This window comes from Carcharhinus amblyrhynchos, chromosome 10, assembly GCF_965287045.1.
Source record: "Carcharhinus amblyrhynchos chromosome 10, sCarAmb.v2.hapA, whole genome shotgun sequence".
In the NCBI taxonomy this organism is placed as follows: Eukaryota; Metazoa; Chordata; class Chondrichthyes; order Carcharhiniformes; family Carcharhinidae; genus Carcharhinus; species Carcharhinus amblyrhynchos.
The window spans coordinates 64551303-64566997 of record NC_137333.1 but is presented as its reverse complement, the minus strand read 5'-3'; the positions used below and the strand labels follow the sequence as shown (position 1 = coordinate 64566997).

At 41.2% G+C, this 15695-nt stretch overlaps 1 protein-coding gene across 1 annotated transcript in view; it reads left to right on the top strand.

Moving 5' to 3' along the window:
* The window catches only part of septin10 (septin 10), a 54494-nt gene that overhangs the window by 25083 nt on the left and 13716 nt on the right, over nt 1-15695 (top strand). Inside the window, exons 4-6 of the mRNA XM_080197203.1 lie at nt 1497-1683; nt 8440-8601; nt 9017-9113. Coding sequence (XP_080053329.1) covers nt 1497-1683; nt 8440-8601; nt 9017-9113 — 446 coding nt within the window. The remainder of the gene's footprint in view (nt 1-1496; nt 1684-8439; nt 8602-9016; nt 9114-15695) is intronic.

The following is a 15695-nucleotide window of genomic DNA, read 5'->3' as shown; positions in this document are numbered from 1 at the left end:
CATCTCTAAATACTCTTGAAGGTGGAGGTGAGCTGCCTTCTTGAACTGTTGCAGTCCATCTAGTGAAGGGTGCCTACAGTGTTTGTATTTCTTGTGGCACTAAAGGAATTCAAGTTTTTTTAAATCATTTGAGATTTGAGTGTTGTTGGTTAGGCCAGCATTTGTTGCCCATCCCTAACTGCAATTTCAGGACATTTATGAGTCAACCACATTGCTGTGGGTCTGGAGTCACATGTAGGCCAGACTGCCTAAGGTTGACAGATTTCCTTCCCTCAAGGACATTAGTAAACCAGGTGGGTTTTATGGCAAAATAGTTCCATGCTGTGGCTTGTAGGTGGTGGTGTGGCCATGCGTCTGCTACCCTTGTCATTCCAGGTGATTAAAAAGTTATAAATTTTTTATTCCATGCTGCTCAAAGTGAGAATTAGTTTTAGCCATGACAATGGGTCTCATAGTTTTCCTACTGTTGATATTTGATTGCTTGAACTAAAGTTGCTATGTTTATGTTTCTCCCATGTTTTGAACAGGGTTGTAACATTTGCAATTTTCTAGTCTTTGGGCACCAATTCCACATCAAAGGAGTAGTAAAAGATTATAGTCTGAACTTCTGCTGCATCCATTCTAGCTTTCCTCAGCAACACAAAATACATCCCATCTTGACTTGCTAACATCTGTTTAGCACTTTTTTTACCTATTTGTATCCTAGTCAGTATCTGTCATTGCAACACTAGGATCACCTAAACATCTACATTTTACATTCGTATAGGAAGTCTTCCCTTCCTACTCCTTAGACTATATTTGCCTTGTTGAATGATATGTATCCGAACTCCACCCCAGACGTGTGCATTTAAAATACGTGATTAAAGAAATTAAATGTTGAAAAACGGTCTTTTTCATTTCAATCCCAACCCCACAATCAGTATTCTTCCAAGTCAAAACAACCTTTTCCTTCCAGCACCATACTCGTTTTTCTTCCTTTGTTGGTCGACCACTTCTCCTCACTCTTCTTCACCTCCTGGCCTGGTAAATCAGTTTGTAATACATTTATGTTAGATGCCCTATTTAATTAAGCACAAGAGATTTGTAATTATGCACCTTTTGTTTTCACTGAAATCCTTGATTTAAATCAAAGTTTTAACCATACTTGAAAATGAGACTTCAGATATATTAACTGTTGGCCACAATCAAGGATAATTTGACACTTAACTCAATCTGTACTCCATTTAAAAAAGTTTTGTACTAATTAGAAGTGTGACTACTAGAAAATGAGACACCTTTGGCACCTACTGTCAGTGTGAGTAGTTGGCTATACCACTGATTTATGTACTAAGTTAAAGTCCCAGTGATCAAATGATAATATTTTACCAGTTGTACCATCTAATCCAAAATGCCCAAGTGGCAAGCTATAGCAATGAACGAGTTATAATCTATATATTCAGATTTTCATTGGTATTCAGTGTCCTGTATTTCACTTGTTTACTTTTGGGTTTTCATAGCTATAAGCCTATCATTGACTACATTGATGCACAGTTTGAGGCCTATCTGCAAGAAGAGTTGAAGATTAAACGTTCATTGCACAATTATCATGATTCCCGTATCCATGTCTGTCTGTACTTCATTTCTCCCACTGGCCATTCTCTTAAGTCACTAGATTTAGTGACCATGAAAAAGCTGGATAGCAAGGTAGGTCAAATTTAGCTTTCAAGAATAAGGTGCTGTTAGGATGAAATTCTTGTTCATCATTTGAAATTAAAGCTCTTGTGTTACTCATTTATTTTTCACACTTCTTGTGAGCGTATTTCCTTTGCAGTACAAAGAATTGGAAAATTGATTACAGAATCCTGCTGGTAACACACTGCCTCTGGTTGTCAATTCATGTCCCATTTGAGCATAAAAGTGAATTACTTAAAATTACTGCCCTGTTGGAGGTGCTGTCATTTGTATGATGCATTGAATTGGGTCATTGAAGCCATTTAGGGTTTAAAAATGTATCCATTAATAGTTGCTAGCTCTATAATTGAAATACTTCCATCTGATAAAGTGACCGACAAATCAATTTTACAACCATGGAAACTGGCTTCATTTGGAATGGCCATTTTATCATTGTGTCTTTAAGTAATGATGTAAGACCTAAATATTTTGTTGTTAGGTAGGATCCTTGCTAAGGAAGGAAAGTGGATATTTATTTTGTGTGCTGGGATTATTACATCCTTTAACAAAGGATGATTGAAAATTTAAGATGTTATTTTCTTAACTGCTTAAAATAATGTAAAGAATTGTAAAAACTCACGTTTTGACTTAACGATAATAAAACTGTCTTGTACCATTTTGGTTTTATCATACCTATTACAAATCTGGATATGGTTCATTGGTATCAATTAACCACAAGTGTTCTAGGTGTCAGAGACTCATTGATCATACAAACATACAAATTAGAAGCAGAAGTAGGCTACACAATCTTTGGAGCCTACTCCACCATTCAATAAGACCATGGCTGATCTAAATTGCAACCCCAACTCCACATTCCTGTGTACCCTCCATAACCTTTCACTCCCTTGTTAATCATGTATCTTGTCCAGTGCTGCCTTAAAAATATTCAACTACTCCATTTCCACTGCCTTGAGGAGTGAGTTCTTAAAACTCATGACCCTCAGAAAAAATTCTCCTCATCTCTTGCCTTAAATGAGTAACCCTTAATTATAGATTCTTTTCCAAGAGAAAACATTCTGTCTGCGTCTAGCCTGACCCCTTTGGATCTTAAAGGTTTCAATTAAGTTGCTTCTTACCCTTCTAAACTGACATGAACACAAGGCTAACCTGTTTGACCTTTTGTCATAAGACAACCTACTCATTCCAGATGTTGGTCTACTAAACCTTTCTCTGAGCTGCTTCAAATACATTTGCACCTTTCCTAAAATGAGACCAATATTGTACCCAGTATTCCAGATGAAGTTTCATCAGTACCCCAAGCAACTGAATCCTACTTTTGTAATCAATTTCCCCCTCAATAAACAATGGCAGCTTTCCTAATTATTTGATATGCCTGCATACTATATCCATTTCTATTTGTATGATGTGTTTAAAATTAGTTTCCTTGTGCTGTTCTCTGGATATATGTATCATTTGTGAACACACTACAATCTTCAAAGGCAGCTCAATGGTTTATTTCACTGTGTATGGATATACAGAGCAACAGTTGTGACCAGTAAATTTAATTACATTGATGATTGCCTTGGTGTAATGCAAAAATAATGAAATTGACACATTTCCCACTAACCACGGGTTGTCATGTTTAATATTAACAAATGACTTTTTACCTTTTTCCTGCATGTTATGTTTAATATTATGTATTCCTGGGCTTTGCTGCTTTGCAGAATTATATTGGCAAAACTCCTGTCTGCCTTGCCTCTCTTGCTTTAGGCAGCTAGAAAGCGAAGTTCTGTTGGACCTCCCAAGATATTGGGTAGAATTTTATGACTTTTATGTCAGTGTTTTCTTGTGCGGGACAAGTGAAGAGCAACCTGCCAGCTGCCTTGCTGGCTTTTCCCACCAGACTTGTGCCTTGGAGAGAGGGGGGAAGAAAATAGAAGGTTGGAGGACGGAGAATGGAATGGGCGGAGACCCAGCTCCCATTAGATTTTTCAAACCCCATTCCCCACTGGGTTTGAACTGTTTAATTACCAAAGCAAGTTTAACATTTAGTTAGATTTAATAACGTCAAAGCTAGATTTAATAACCTCAAAGCTAATTCGTTATTCAGCTACCTAAACTTCAAATTTGAAAGTTTCCTAAATGTGATAGTGCCACCCAGATACATTAATAAAAGGCTAATGTTGCCTGATGTGCTGTGATGACAGGAGCTGTAATGAATACTTTTATCCTAGCTGCCACCAGGATTCAGATTTCATATGTGCATTTCACTTAATTGAGTTTAAGCTTCATCTTAGATTTCAGAATTGTGTTAGAAGAAAACAGTGTAAATTCCTGTTAAGAATTGTAATTCGTATTTAAATACATTTATTTTGTATAACTTTTGTGGAGTTTTGAAATTTGCTCAAGGGTAGAAGGGAGAAATCCAGTACTTTAAACTTAGGCCATTAAAATTTCTAGAAATCTAACTTTTTGTAAAAGAGTGATCATTTTTGGCTAAAATGAAATAGTATATTACTGAAAGGAGTACTTCACGTAGGGTCTAGCTAAGGCTGTAAACAAATTTAAGCAGCACTTCATCTCAAAGAACAAAAAATCAGCCCGGGAAACAGGCCCTTCGGCCCAACGAGCTCGCGCCGCCATCTCAACATCACCAGTCCCCCTCTCCACCCACGACCCCTGTCTAATGTTTTATGGCCATCCAGATTGAGGGAATCTGATTTAGGGACAATTTATCCCTGCCAATCAGCCTAACAGCACATCTTTGGGGTGTGGGAGGAAACCCACACAAGCACAGGGAGAATGCGCAAACTCCCACAGACACCGGCCCAAATCCATGTGTCTGCACAGCGATAGTCACTGAGCTGTCGTCTTGCTCAGTATCTGGTCCAGTTTAGGCACACACTAACGACATGAAGCACTAGGCCAATCCCGAACAACCAAGAGCAGCCCCAGTACGACCCATCGTGTGTATGCCCCTTGTTGGACACGAGGCAGACCAACTGAAAACCTGTGAATGAAAAGAGAAAAAACATTATTGTACCATATCCAGTTAATTACCAGGGACGCCCCAATGCTAATGACCCTTATTTAAAACAATCTCCTATATCCACCCATCTCCAACCTAGTCATGTGCCTGTCTAAGTTACTCTTAAATGACTCTAACGTGTTTGCCTCCACCACCTTACTTGGCAGAGCATTCCATACCCCCACTACCCTTGGTGAAAAACCTCCCTCTAATATCCCTCCTGCTCCTCCTCCTGCTCCTGCTCCTGTAGTCCATGGCCCCTTGACTTATGTGTCTCTATTATAGGAAATAGCTTACCTCTGTTTACTCTATCTATACCCTTCATAATCTTATATACCTCAATTAGATCCCCCCTCAGTCTGCGTCTTTCAAGAGAAAAGAGCCCCAATTTCTTCAATCTTTCCTCATACCCCAGTCCTTCCATACCAGGCAACATCCTGGTAAACCTCCTCTGCACTCTCTCCAGAGTCTCCACGTCCTTCCGGTAGTAAGGCGACCAGAACTGGACGCAGTACTCCAAATGCGGCCTAACCAACGTTCTGTACAACTGCAACATTAGACTCCAGCTCTTATATTCTCTACCCCTTCATATAAAGGCTAACATACCATAGGCCTTCTTCACCACACTCTCCACTTGCACTGCCACCTTCAAAGACTTGTGCACTTGCACCCCCAGGTCTCGCTGCGATTCTATACTCCTTACGGGCTTTCCCTTTACCATATAACTCCCCCCTACATTATTCCGGCCAAAATGCATCACCTCATATTTATCTGGATTAAACTCCATTTGCCATGTATCTGCCCAATCAACCAGCCTATCAATATCCTGCTGTATTGCCAGACACTGCTCCTCACTGCCTGCCAATCCAGCCATCTTGGTGAAATCAGCAGATTTGCTGATCACACCACCTACTCCCTCTTCCAAATCATTTATATACACTACAAAGAGAAGAGGTCCCAGTACTGAGCCCTGCGGCACACCACTAGTGACAGACCTCCAGCTAGAAAAGGACCCCTTCACTACTACTCTCTGACTGCTCTTTGCAAGCCAGTTCTCTACCCATCTAGATACCTGACCACATATCCCATGAGATTTAATCTTCTGTACCAACCTACCATGAGGGACTTTGTCAAATGCCTTACTGAAATCCATATAGATGACATCAACGGCTCGTCCTTCGTCGACCGTTTTTGTCACCTCAAAGAATTCTACCAGACTCGTAAGGCAAGACTTCCCCTTTACAAAGCCATGCTGCGTATCCTTAATCAGATCACAACACTCTAAGTGCGCATACATCCTATCCCTAAGAATCCTCTCCATCAACTTACCTACCACTGATGTTAAGCTCACCAGCCTATAGTTACCCAGGCTATCCCTTCTCCCCTTTTTAAACAACGGTACCACGTTCGCTATCCTCCAGTACTCTGGGACCTCACCTGTGTCCAAAGAAGAGACAAAGATTCGCGTCAGAGGCCCAGCAATCTCATCCCTCGCCTCCCTAAGCAGCCTAGGATAAATGCAATCGGGCCCTGGAGATTTATCGGTTTTAATGCCAGCTAAAAGCCCTAACACTACTTCCCTCAAGGGGTTAACGTTTGAGTAGGGCCAAAGTTTTATTAGCCTTTTAAAATACTTTTTAATACCAGTATATTAGGGCAAAATTTTATGCATTCCAACCAGTGGGTTTGCAGGCAAGGAAGTCAGTAAAATTCCCGAGTTGGTCTTCCACTACCCTCCTGGCCATTCTTGACCTGTCTGCAATTTCTTTTTTTGTGGGGTTGGAAAGGCCAAGGGTTTTACTCTTGTGGCCATTAAGAGCTGCTTCCTGCCCTGTCTTACTTTTGAGACTGGCAGGAGGAGTTTGGGGCAGGGGAAAAGCCTGGCTGGTCACTCTACTTGGACCGGCGGTGGGGGTGCATGGGGGGACCATTTCCTTCAAGGTTCCATTTTCTACATTGGGTATCCCTAATCCTACACCCACAAGGCTTCAGCTCCATTTCCTGTCCCCACACACTTAGCTGGTCTTGGACTCAGATTTATAATCTGGACACTGCTTGTAGTCCCATTACTGGCCACTGCTAACATTGGGGATGCCGGAACTACAGAGTTATTTGTCAGTCTAATTGGCTGGCAGCTCTCTGAGGCAATGTCTCTGTATCCAAGTGAGGATTGAAGCTTTGATTCCAGCCATTTAACACTACTGGGTTGCCAAAGGCTGCTGGGGCTGCTGTTATCAGCAGGGCCAACTCTTTGGGTGGCCAGGTTAGGAAACACCCTATCTGAAAAATCCTGCCCTTAGTTTTTAGTGATTCATGGACATCTAAATCATTTCCATAAACTCTAGTGTGTCTCAAAATATTTTTTTTGATCCTATGTCTCTTTTATAAGAAAATATTTCCATTTACACAATTTGCTGAGCCTTCTAATGTGCTGTCATTCACAAACGTGGGTACACTTCTATATTCCTTCATCCAAATCATTTTTGTATATGAAAAACTGAGGCCTCAGTACAGACGCTGGAGAACGCCACTTGCTACAACCTGTCAATCAAAGAATATTTGGGAAATCCCTATAATCTCCAACTTCCCAACCATTTGTTGCCTTTTCCACAAAATTACCTCCAATTCTGCACATTTCAGCTTTTGTTAATTATCTCTTGTACGGAATGTTGTCAAGTGCTTTGTGGAAGTCCGAATGAACTACTTTGTAGATTCCCTACAATCTGCCATGCCGTTAATTTCCTGAAAAATTTCAGGTAGATTCAATAGGTCACATCTGACTAACCACTCACATCACATTTACTATTTACTAGCTCACTATACAAGACAAACAACCTGGCTGAGTGGGCAAATAAATGTATTATGTTCTAAATATAGCAAAGTGTGGGATGATGACTTTGGTGGGAAGGTTAAGGAGGCCCTTGTAAAGTAATTAAAGTACATAAACTACTAAATGTAGCAGTACATGATGAAACAGCTAAAAGTAGTGCAAATTGAGTTTGTCAATGGCTGAATACAAAAGTGAGGATGTGTCTAATTAACTATTAGACTGCACCTTAATGGAGAGCAGATATTACTCCAAAAAGGATATCAAAGCATTGGAGAAATTTATACTCGCAACTCCTCAGCATATGCGCGCGCGCACATGCAGCAAGTAGAAACTGATCTGATAATTCAGATATTCAAACTTGTTCTGAAGTCAGTAGATCACAGCATTCTCAGATTTATATAGAAGCAAAGTGGAGAAAGTGCAAAAAAGATGTACCTATTTGAGAGATTGCATAAACCTAAAATGAAAATAGAAACAACACATTTTAAAACCATAGCTAGGTTCCGTGTTGTATTTTTTTCACATTAACGCTAGCATTGGTTAGTAAGATTTCATGGGAGTGAAGCTTTGAATGCTATGAAGACTAATATATAAGCAACTGTACCTACTTGAGATTTTGCACAGCTGAGATTACTTTTGTTATGTTGCTTAATTTGCCAATAAGCTTGCTGAATTGTCCAAAGATGTGTAGGTTAGTTGGATTGACCATTTCAAAATTGCCCCTTAATGTCCCAAGATGTGTTGGGATTAGCGGGATAAATGCGTGAGGTTACGGGGATAAATTAGAGGGGAGGGTCTGGGTAAAATGCTCTATTGCAGGGTTGTTGCAAACTTGATGGGCTTAAGGCCTCCTCCTGCACAATAGAACTTCATGAATTCTAACTTCAGATAGTATCTTAAGGTGGTGAATTCTGTATTTGTTTTTGCACAGGTGAACATCATTCCAGTTATTGCAAAGGCAGACACTATCGCCAAAAATGAACTTCATAAATTTAAAATCAAAATAATGAGTGAACTGGTTAGCAATGGGGTACAGATCTATCAATTTCCGATAGATGATGAAACCGTTGCAAAAATTAATTCAACCATGAATGTAAGTATGTTGATGCAAATTGTATTAGTGTATAAAGCCACATTGAATTAAAGTGAATCAACCATTGAATAAAACCCCTAATCGTTCTGAGTATTTGGACTGAAGTTGAGAGAAATTTTAATAATTTAACTAGATGGCACAGGTATATCTAGCCACTTCTGGGATTGATTAACTTGACTGCTTGAAGAGCAGCATTTGTCAAATTATAGTTTAAGTAGTTGAAAGTAATTTATATTTTAATATTTCTATTAAACTTTAGCCATATTGTTGCATTGTTCTGCAATAATGAATGTTGGAACAAGTTACTTCCTTTTAAAATTGGTTTTAAGTGTCTATCATTCTGAATCCACACAAAATATCAGATTTTTCTATGCAGCTAACTAGAATGGATTTTGCTATGTGCCTTGAAATTTAGGGTCATCTGCCATTCGCTGTAATTGGAAGTACAGAGGAAGTGAAAGTTGGGAACAAAATGGTTAAAGCTCGGCAGTATCCATGGGGAGTTGTACAAGGTGAGAAAGCAGGCTTAGACTATTGAGTTGGATGATCGTGATGAATGGTGGAGTGGGGACCAAATGGCCGCCTCTCCCCCTCCTATCTTCTGTGTTTCAATGTCAGTGTTTCTTGGACAGAAAAGAAAATTACAATAATAAAAAAAATTGGAAGGAAGGAGAAGCTAATTGCTTCACCAATTATTTAACTTTGTTTAACTACGTTACGATTTATGTTAGTTTTCATTTTGGATGGGAGTAGAAGAACAAGTGAATGCAAATTAGAAAGCAGAATATATGTTTTGAGCTACCTGAGCTAATGACATGATTTGCATCTAATTGCCATAAATGACTCGAGATATAGGGCCCAATTCTCCCATTGCGACCTGCAACTTTTCTGTCAGGTCGGGAGATGTGCATGTCGGCCATTTCACAGGTTCCTTATGAGCTTTTACAACGTGCATGCATCCCTCAGAAGAAAATGGCACCATCGGGAACGTGCAGAAAACCAGCTGGAAGTGAGGTAAGTCATTTGAATATGTTTTAAGTATAATTAAAATGTATTTTTAAATGCACGGAACTTGCCAGGCCCAATAGCATCTCCCACCCGCCAGGAATACTTCATTCTGGTGGGATTTAGAGTAGCTTCTCATGTTCGGGAAACTAGCAGGAGACCCCACCAGAGTGAGGGGGGCATTCGGGGCCCCTCGGGCTTGGGCGGCAGGGGATGGCCCTGGGCATGGGCACCCTGTCAGTGCAGCCTGTGCCTCCTGGTACTGCCCAAGCAGCAAAGTACACATAGCCAGAGGCACCTTGGTATTACTCACCAGACATCAAACAGTGCCAAGGGGTGCGGGGTTTGGGGGTCCTGCTGCCACTCTGGCCACTCTGCATTGGGATCAGCCTGGTCTGAAGGGAGGCCAGTGATTGGTTGCGGGGTGGGAATGGGAGTGATCTGACCCCAGGAAGTGTCTGGGGGGTGGGAGGGGTTTAGAGGTCTGACCCTGGGAGGGTGAGGGAGTGGGGTGGGGGCTGATCGGTGGTTTAGGGTTGGCCCGGGAATTGTTGTGGGGGCTGCGCTCGGGCCGTGAAGCAGGCTGGAGGGGTAGTATTGCGGTGGTCCCAGGCTGGCCAGCAATTGAGCTGGCTAGCAAATGGGGAAATTGCGATTGGAGCTACTGCGCACGCACAGAATTCCAGAGCTCTCAAACCCCAGCGCGAATAACCTCCATCCCCAGGGTTTTTAATGAGATCCATGATTGTGATCTCCACAATGCATAGTGTGGGAGGGATTCAGGTCTGAACTGTGCTGAAAAAACAGTCATGATTTAGAACAGTTTTCCCACCAATTCGCTTTTGAGAGAATCGCCCCCATAGTTACAAGTTGACCAAGGTTGAGAAATAAACATTTAGAGTAGATGTTTTGAGAAGACCGGCAGAATAAAAAAGTTGCTCTGATAGTAAATAATGACGTAAGGACATCAGTAAGAAAAAATTTTGACGCAAAAGATTGTGAAGTAGAATCCATATGGGTTGATATTAGAAAAGTAAGAGACAGAACTTTGGTGGGAGTAGTTTGTAGGCCTGCTAACAGTAGTTATTTGTTTTGATTTATATTATCACATAATGAAAAGTATTGTTTCTTGTGCACTATACAGAGAAAGCATACCATTTGTGGGGAAGGAAAGGTATTGGTGCAGAATGTAGTATTGCAGTCTTGGCTAGGATGTAGAGAAAGATCAACTTAATTTAAAGTAGCTCCATTCAAAAGTCTGATTGCAGCAGGGAAGCTTCACAGTCCCGTAGATTGCCAAATCTGTAAGATTGCGTTGGAGTACTGTTAGAAAATTCATAAAGGTTAGAGTACAGTTTAAAAGTATAGAATTAGAGGACATGATGGGCACAGCGCGCAAAAGGTCGCCACGCTGCAGCACCATTCTTGACTAATCATTGGACAGAGTTAAAGGAAATAATTGGAACTTGTAACAAAGGCAATGTAATAATCATGGTGCATTTTTAATCATATTGTAGACTGAACAAATCAATTTGACCAATAGTTTGTAGAATTATTTCCTTCTAGTTTCTTGCAAGTGTGTGTTGTGGAACTAACTAGGGATAGGCTTTTTTGTATTTAGTATCATGTGATGAGATGAGTTTAATTAGTTAAGTGAAAGTATCCTCCACAGGGAAAATAAGTGATCATAATACAATTGCATTCCTTGTTAAGCGAAGTGAGCTGATGCACCAGTCCCAAATTGGCATCTTAAACTTAAAAACAAAGCCAATTACATAATTATTAGGGGAGAGATGATTAAAGGAATAAATGGACTAAAAGCAATGGTGGTAAATAATGGAAAATGTTTAAAAGAACTGTTCAAAATGTGCAGCAGAGTTGTATAACATAGATTTGTCAGCAAAATTCAAGTCTATCATGGCATGTTTGGAAATCTATTTCACCACATCAGAACTAATGAGGGCAATGTGACTGTTGACTTCTCAAAACAGTCCATTATTTTAAGTACGATTCTCCTGTAAATCCATGTTGACTTTCCTTAATTAATCTGCACATGTCCAGGCAACTGTTAGTTTTGTCCCGGATTATTGTTTCTAAAAATTGTCCCATTACCTAAGGTAAACTGGCTGGCCTGCAGTTGTTGGGCTTTCTCTTGCACTTCTTTTTGAACACAGCTGTAACATTTGCAATTCTCCGGCACCACCCTGTACCTGATAAAGATTGGGAGATTATGCCAGTATTTCCATAGTTTCCATGCTTGCTTCTGTCCATATCCTCAGTTGCACCTGATCCAGTTCTCTAAACTTTTATCAACTTTAAGTATGGCCAAATTTTCTAATAACTCATTTTCTGTCAGTTTTAACCATCCATTGTCTCAACCACTTCAACTTTCTCTATTATTTGGGTAGTATCTTCCTTGATAGACAGATGAAAAGTAGTTATTTGGTAATTCTGCCAAACCCCTCTACCTCCATCTGTAAACCTCTTTTTGGCCCTTTATTAGCATCACTCCTATTTAGCTAAGTAGCTAAGAGTAGTGGGCGAGAAGAGGATTGGGAGAGGTTTAAATGTCGACAAAGAATGACGAAGTTGATAAAGAAGGGTAGGATAAACTATGAAGCTGGGCTAGCGCTTAATATAAAAAAGGATAGCAAGAGTTTTTATAAATATATAAAAAGGAAGAGGCTGGCTAGGGTGAACGTTGGACCCTTAGAGGATGAGAGGGGGGACTTAGTAGTAGGGGATGGGGAAATGGCTGAGGCCTTGAATAACTTTTTTGTTTCGGCCTTCACGGAGGAGGACGTGAATAATTTGCCGGGTGTTAGCGATGGAAAGATGGTAGGAGTGGAGGGCCTAAATGACATTGTTACTAGAGAGGTGGTGCTCGACAGACTGGAGGGACTGATTGTGGACAAGTCCCCAGGACCGGATGGAATGCATCCGAGGGTTCTGAAGGAAATGGCGGAGGTGATAGTGGATGCCTTGGTGATTATTTTCCAAACATCGCTGGATTCCGGGAAGATTGGAAAACGGCTAATGTTACGCCATTGTTTAAGAAGGGTGGCAGGCAAAAGGCAGGGAATTATAGGCCGGTTAGTTTAACGTCTGTTGTAGGTAAAATGTTAGAATCCGTGATCAAGGAGAAAATAGCAAGGCATCTTGAGGAGAATTGTTTGATGGAGCAGACGCAGCACGGTTTTAAGGGGAAGTCGTGTCTGACGAATTTATTGGAGTTCTATGAGGATGTGTCTAGGGCGGTGGATAGAGGAGAGCCAGTGGATGTGGTGTTTCTTGATTTTCAGAAGGCGTTTGATAAGGTGCCTCACAAGAAGTTATTACAGAAGGTCAGGGGGCATGGAGTTGGGGGTAGGGTGTTAGCGTGGATAGAGGATTGGCTGTCAAATAGGAGGCAGAGAGTGGGGGTCAATGGGTGCTATTCGGATTGGCAGTTGGTGACTAGTGGAGTGCCCCAGGGGTCGGTGCTGGGGCCTCAGCTATTTACCATTTATATAGATGATCTGGAGGAGGGAACCGAGTGTATGGTGTCGAAATTTGCTGATGACACCAAGATTGGTGGAACGGCAAATTGTGTGGAGGCTGTGGAGAGTCTGCAGAAGGATCTAGATAGGCTGGGCGAATGGGCCAGGAACTGGCAAATGGAATTTAATGTTGGCAAATGTGAGGTTGTCCACTTTGGTAGGAATAATGGTAGGAAGGACTATTACTTGGCGAAAAACTGCAGCATGCGACGGTGCAGAGGGACCTCGGGGGTCCTTGTGCATGAGTCGCAAAAACCCAGCTTGCAGGTGCAGGAGGTGGTCGGGAAGGCAAATGGGATGCTGGCCTTCATAGCGAGGGGGATTGAATATAAAAGTAGGGAGGTCTTGCTGCAGCTGTATAGGGCACTGGTGAGGCCGCAGCTGGAGTACTGTGTGCAGTTTTGGTCGCCGCACTTGTGCAAGGATATTTTGGCCTTGGAGGGAGTGCAGAGGAGGTTTACTAGGCTGATACCGGAGTTGAGGGGGTTGAGCTATGAGGAGAGGCTGAATAAACTAGGCTTGTACTCGTTAGAGTTTAGAAGAATGAGGGGAGATCTCATTGAGACATATAAGATGATGAATGGGATGGATAGGATAGAGGTGGAGAGGCTCTTCCCGCTCATAGGACAGTCGGACTAGAGGGCACAGCCTCAAGATAAAGGGGGGGTGGTTTAGAATGGAGTTGAGGAGGAACTTCTTCACTCAAAGGGTGGTGAATCTCTGGAATTCTCTGCCTGTTGAAGTGGTGGAGGCTGCCTCGCTAAATATATTTAAGACGCGGGTAGATAGGTTTTTGATAGGCAAGGGGATTAAGGGTTATGGGGAGAGGGCAGGAATGTGGAACTGAGCCACGACAGATCAGCCATGATCTTATTGAATGGCGGGGCAGGCTCGAGGGGCTAGATGGCCTACTCCTGCTCCTATTTCTTATGTTCTTATTTCTAACCACCTTTTTAACTATTGGAACATTAGCCCAAAAGGAAAAAAGACATTAGTCTGTAATGGTTTAACCATTTATCCCATTAACACATGTCATCTGGGTACAGGCTGTAATATGGAATCTGACAATACTTAATATTGAATCAAATCACCCATTCATCAAATCTTTGAGTTGTAAGAAGATGGAAAGTTGTGTCAAAAATGAACTGAATTTTGCCCCTTTTAAAAGTTTTGTTTTCTAAGTTTCTCCTCTGCAATCAGTTGCCTTCCAAAGCAAATGGAATCCCCTGAAGATGTGGCTATGATGGCAGAAAGATCTATTTGATTTCAGAGCAATTTTTGTGTAGTTTTTATTTGGCTATTGCAGCAGGATAAAATTGCCTCTTGAATGTATTCGTGGAGTGATTGGTTGCCTTTTTGTCTGTTTTTATTCTTTCAAGGGGGATGTGAGTATTGCTGGCTTGGACAGCATTTATTGCCATTACTAATTGCCTTGAAAACATGATGCTGAGCTGCTGTTTTGAATTGTCGCAGTCCATATGGTGTAGGCACACTTTTCACAGGTGCTATTAGAGATTTTGATCCAGCAACGGTGAAGTAATAAGGATATATTTTCAAGTTAGGAGTGTTATCTGGAAGGGAAATTTCAAGTGGTGGCATTCACATGCACCTACTGCCCTTGTCTTTCTAGATATAGTGTTCATAGATTTGGAAAGTAATATCGAAGGAACCTTGGTGAGTTCCTGCAATGTATTTTGTAGATGGTACACCCTGCTACCGCTGTGCATCAGTCTTGGAGTGAGTGAATGTGCTCAACAAAGCAATCATCTAGTCTATTTTATCCCCCCCTTCCTTACCTTTTCTCCCCCTTTGATTCCCCTTTCTGCCCTTTTCTCAATTTTACCTCTCTCTCCCACCTCCCCCCTCCCCCCACACCTTCATCTGTCACAGCTTACCCACTGATTTCAGCCTCTCTGCCATTTGGCCATTCACATCTTCTATTCTCTCTATGGACTGCCATGAGCAGCCTTTCCCCTTGTTTCTGCAGCTATGGCTCATCATTCATTCCCCCATCTTTTATAGTATAAATATTCCCCACTTTCTATGCCTTTTAGCTTTGGCAAAAGGTCATCTGGACTCAACGTCAACTCTTCTCTCTCCTTACAGATGCTGCCAACCTTCTGAGATTTTCCAGTGTTTTCTCTTGGTTTCAGATTCTAGCATCCGCAATTTTGCTTTCATAAAATTATATTCTACCTGTCTCCACAGACATTTCTTGGCCTGCTGATTATTTCCAGCAATTTCTGTTTATATTTCAGAAACCTAAGATGTAGAGTATCTTTTTAATTGGTGGGTGGCTTTCTATTTTTGCTTAAATGTTAGATGTAAGGACTACCTACTCTTGGATACTGATGACAGAAATAATCAGTATTTATGACACAACTCCCGTTTGTTTATGCCTAGCCAATAGTTCTAAATTGAAATAATCTTGAATAGGTTGTGTTTGTTGAAAAGGCTTACATTTGTGAGCTCTTCTTACAAAAAGGATTTCAAAGTGGGCTTTGTGAACAAGGATCTTTCAGTTTTGCTTTGGCCTACATGTGTGAATTG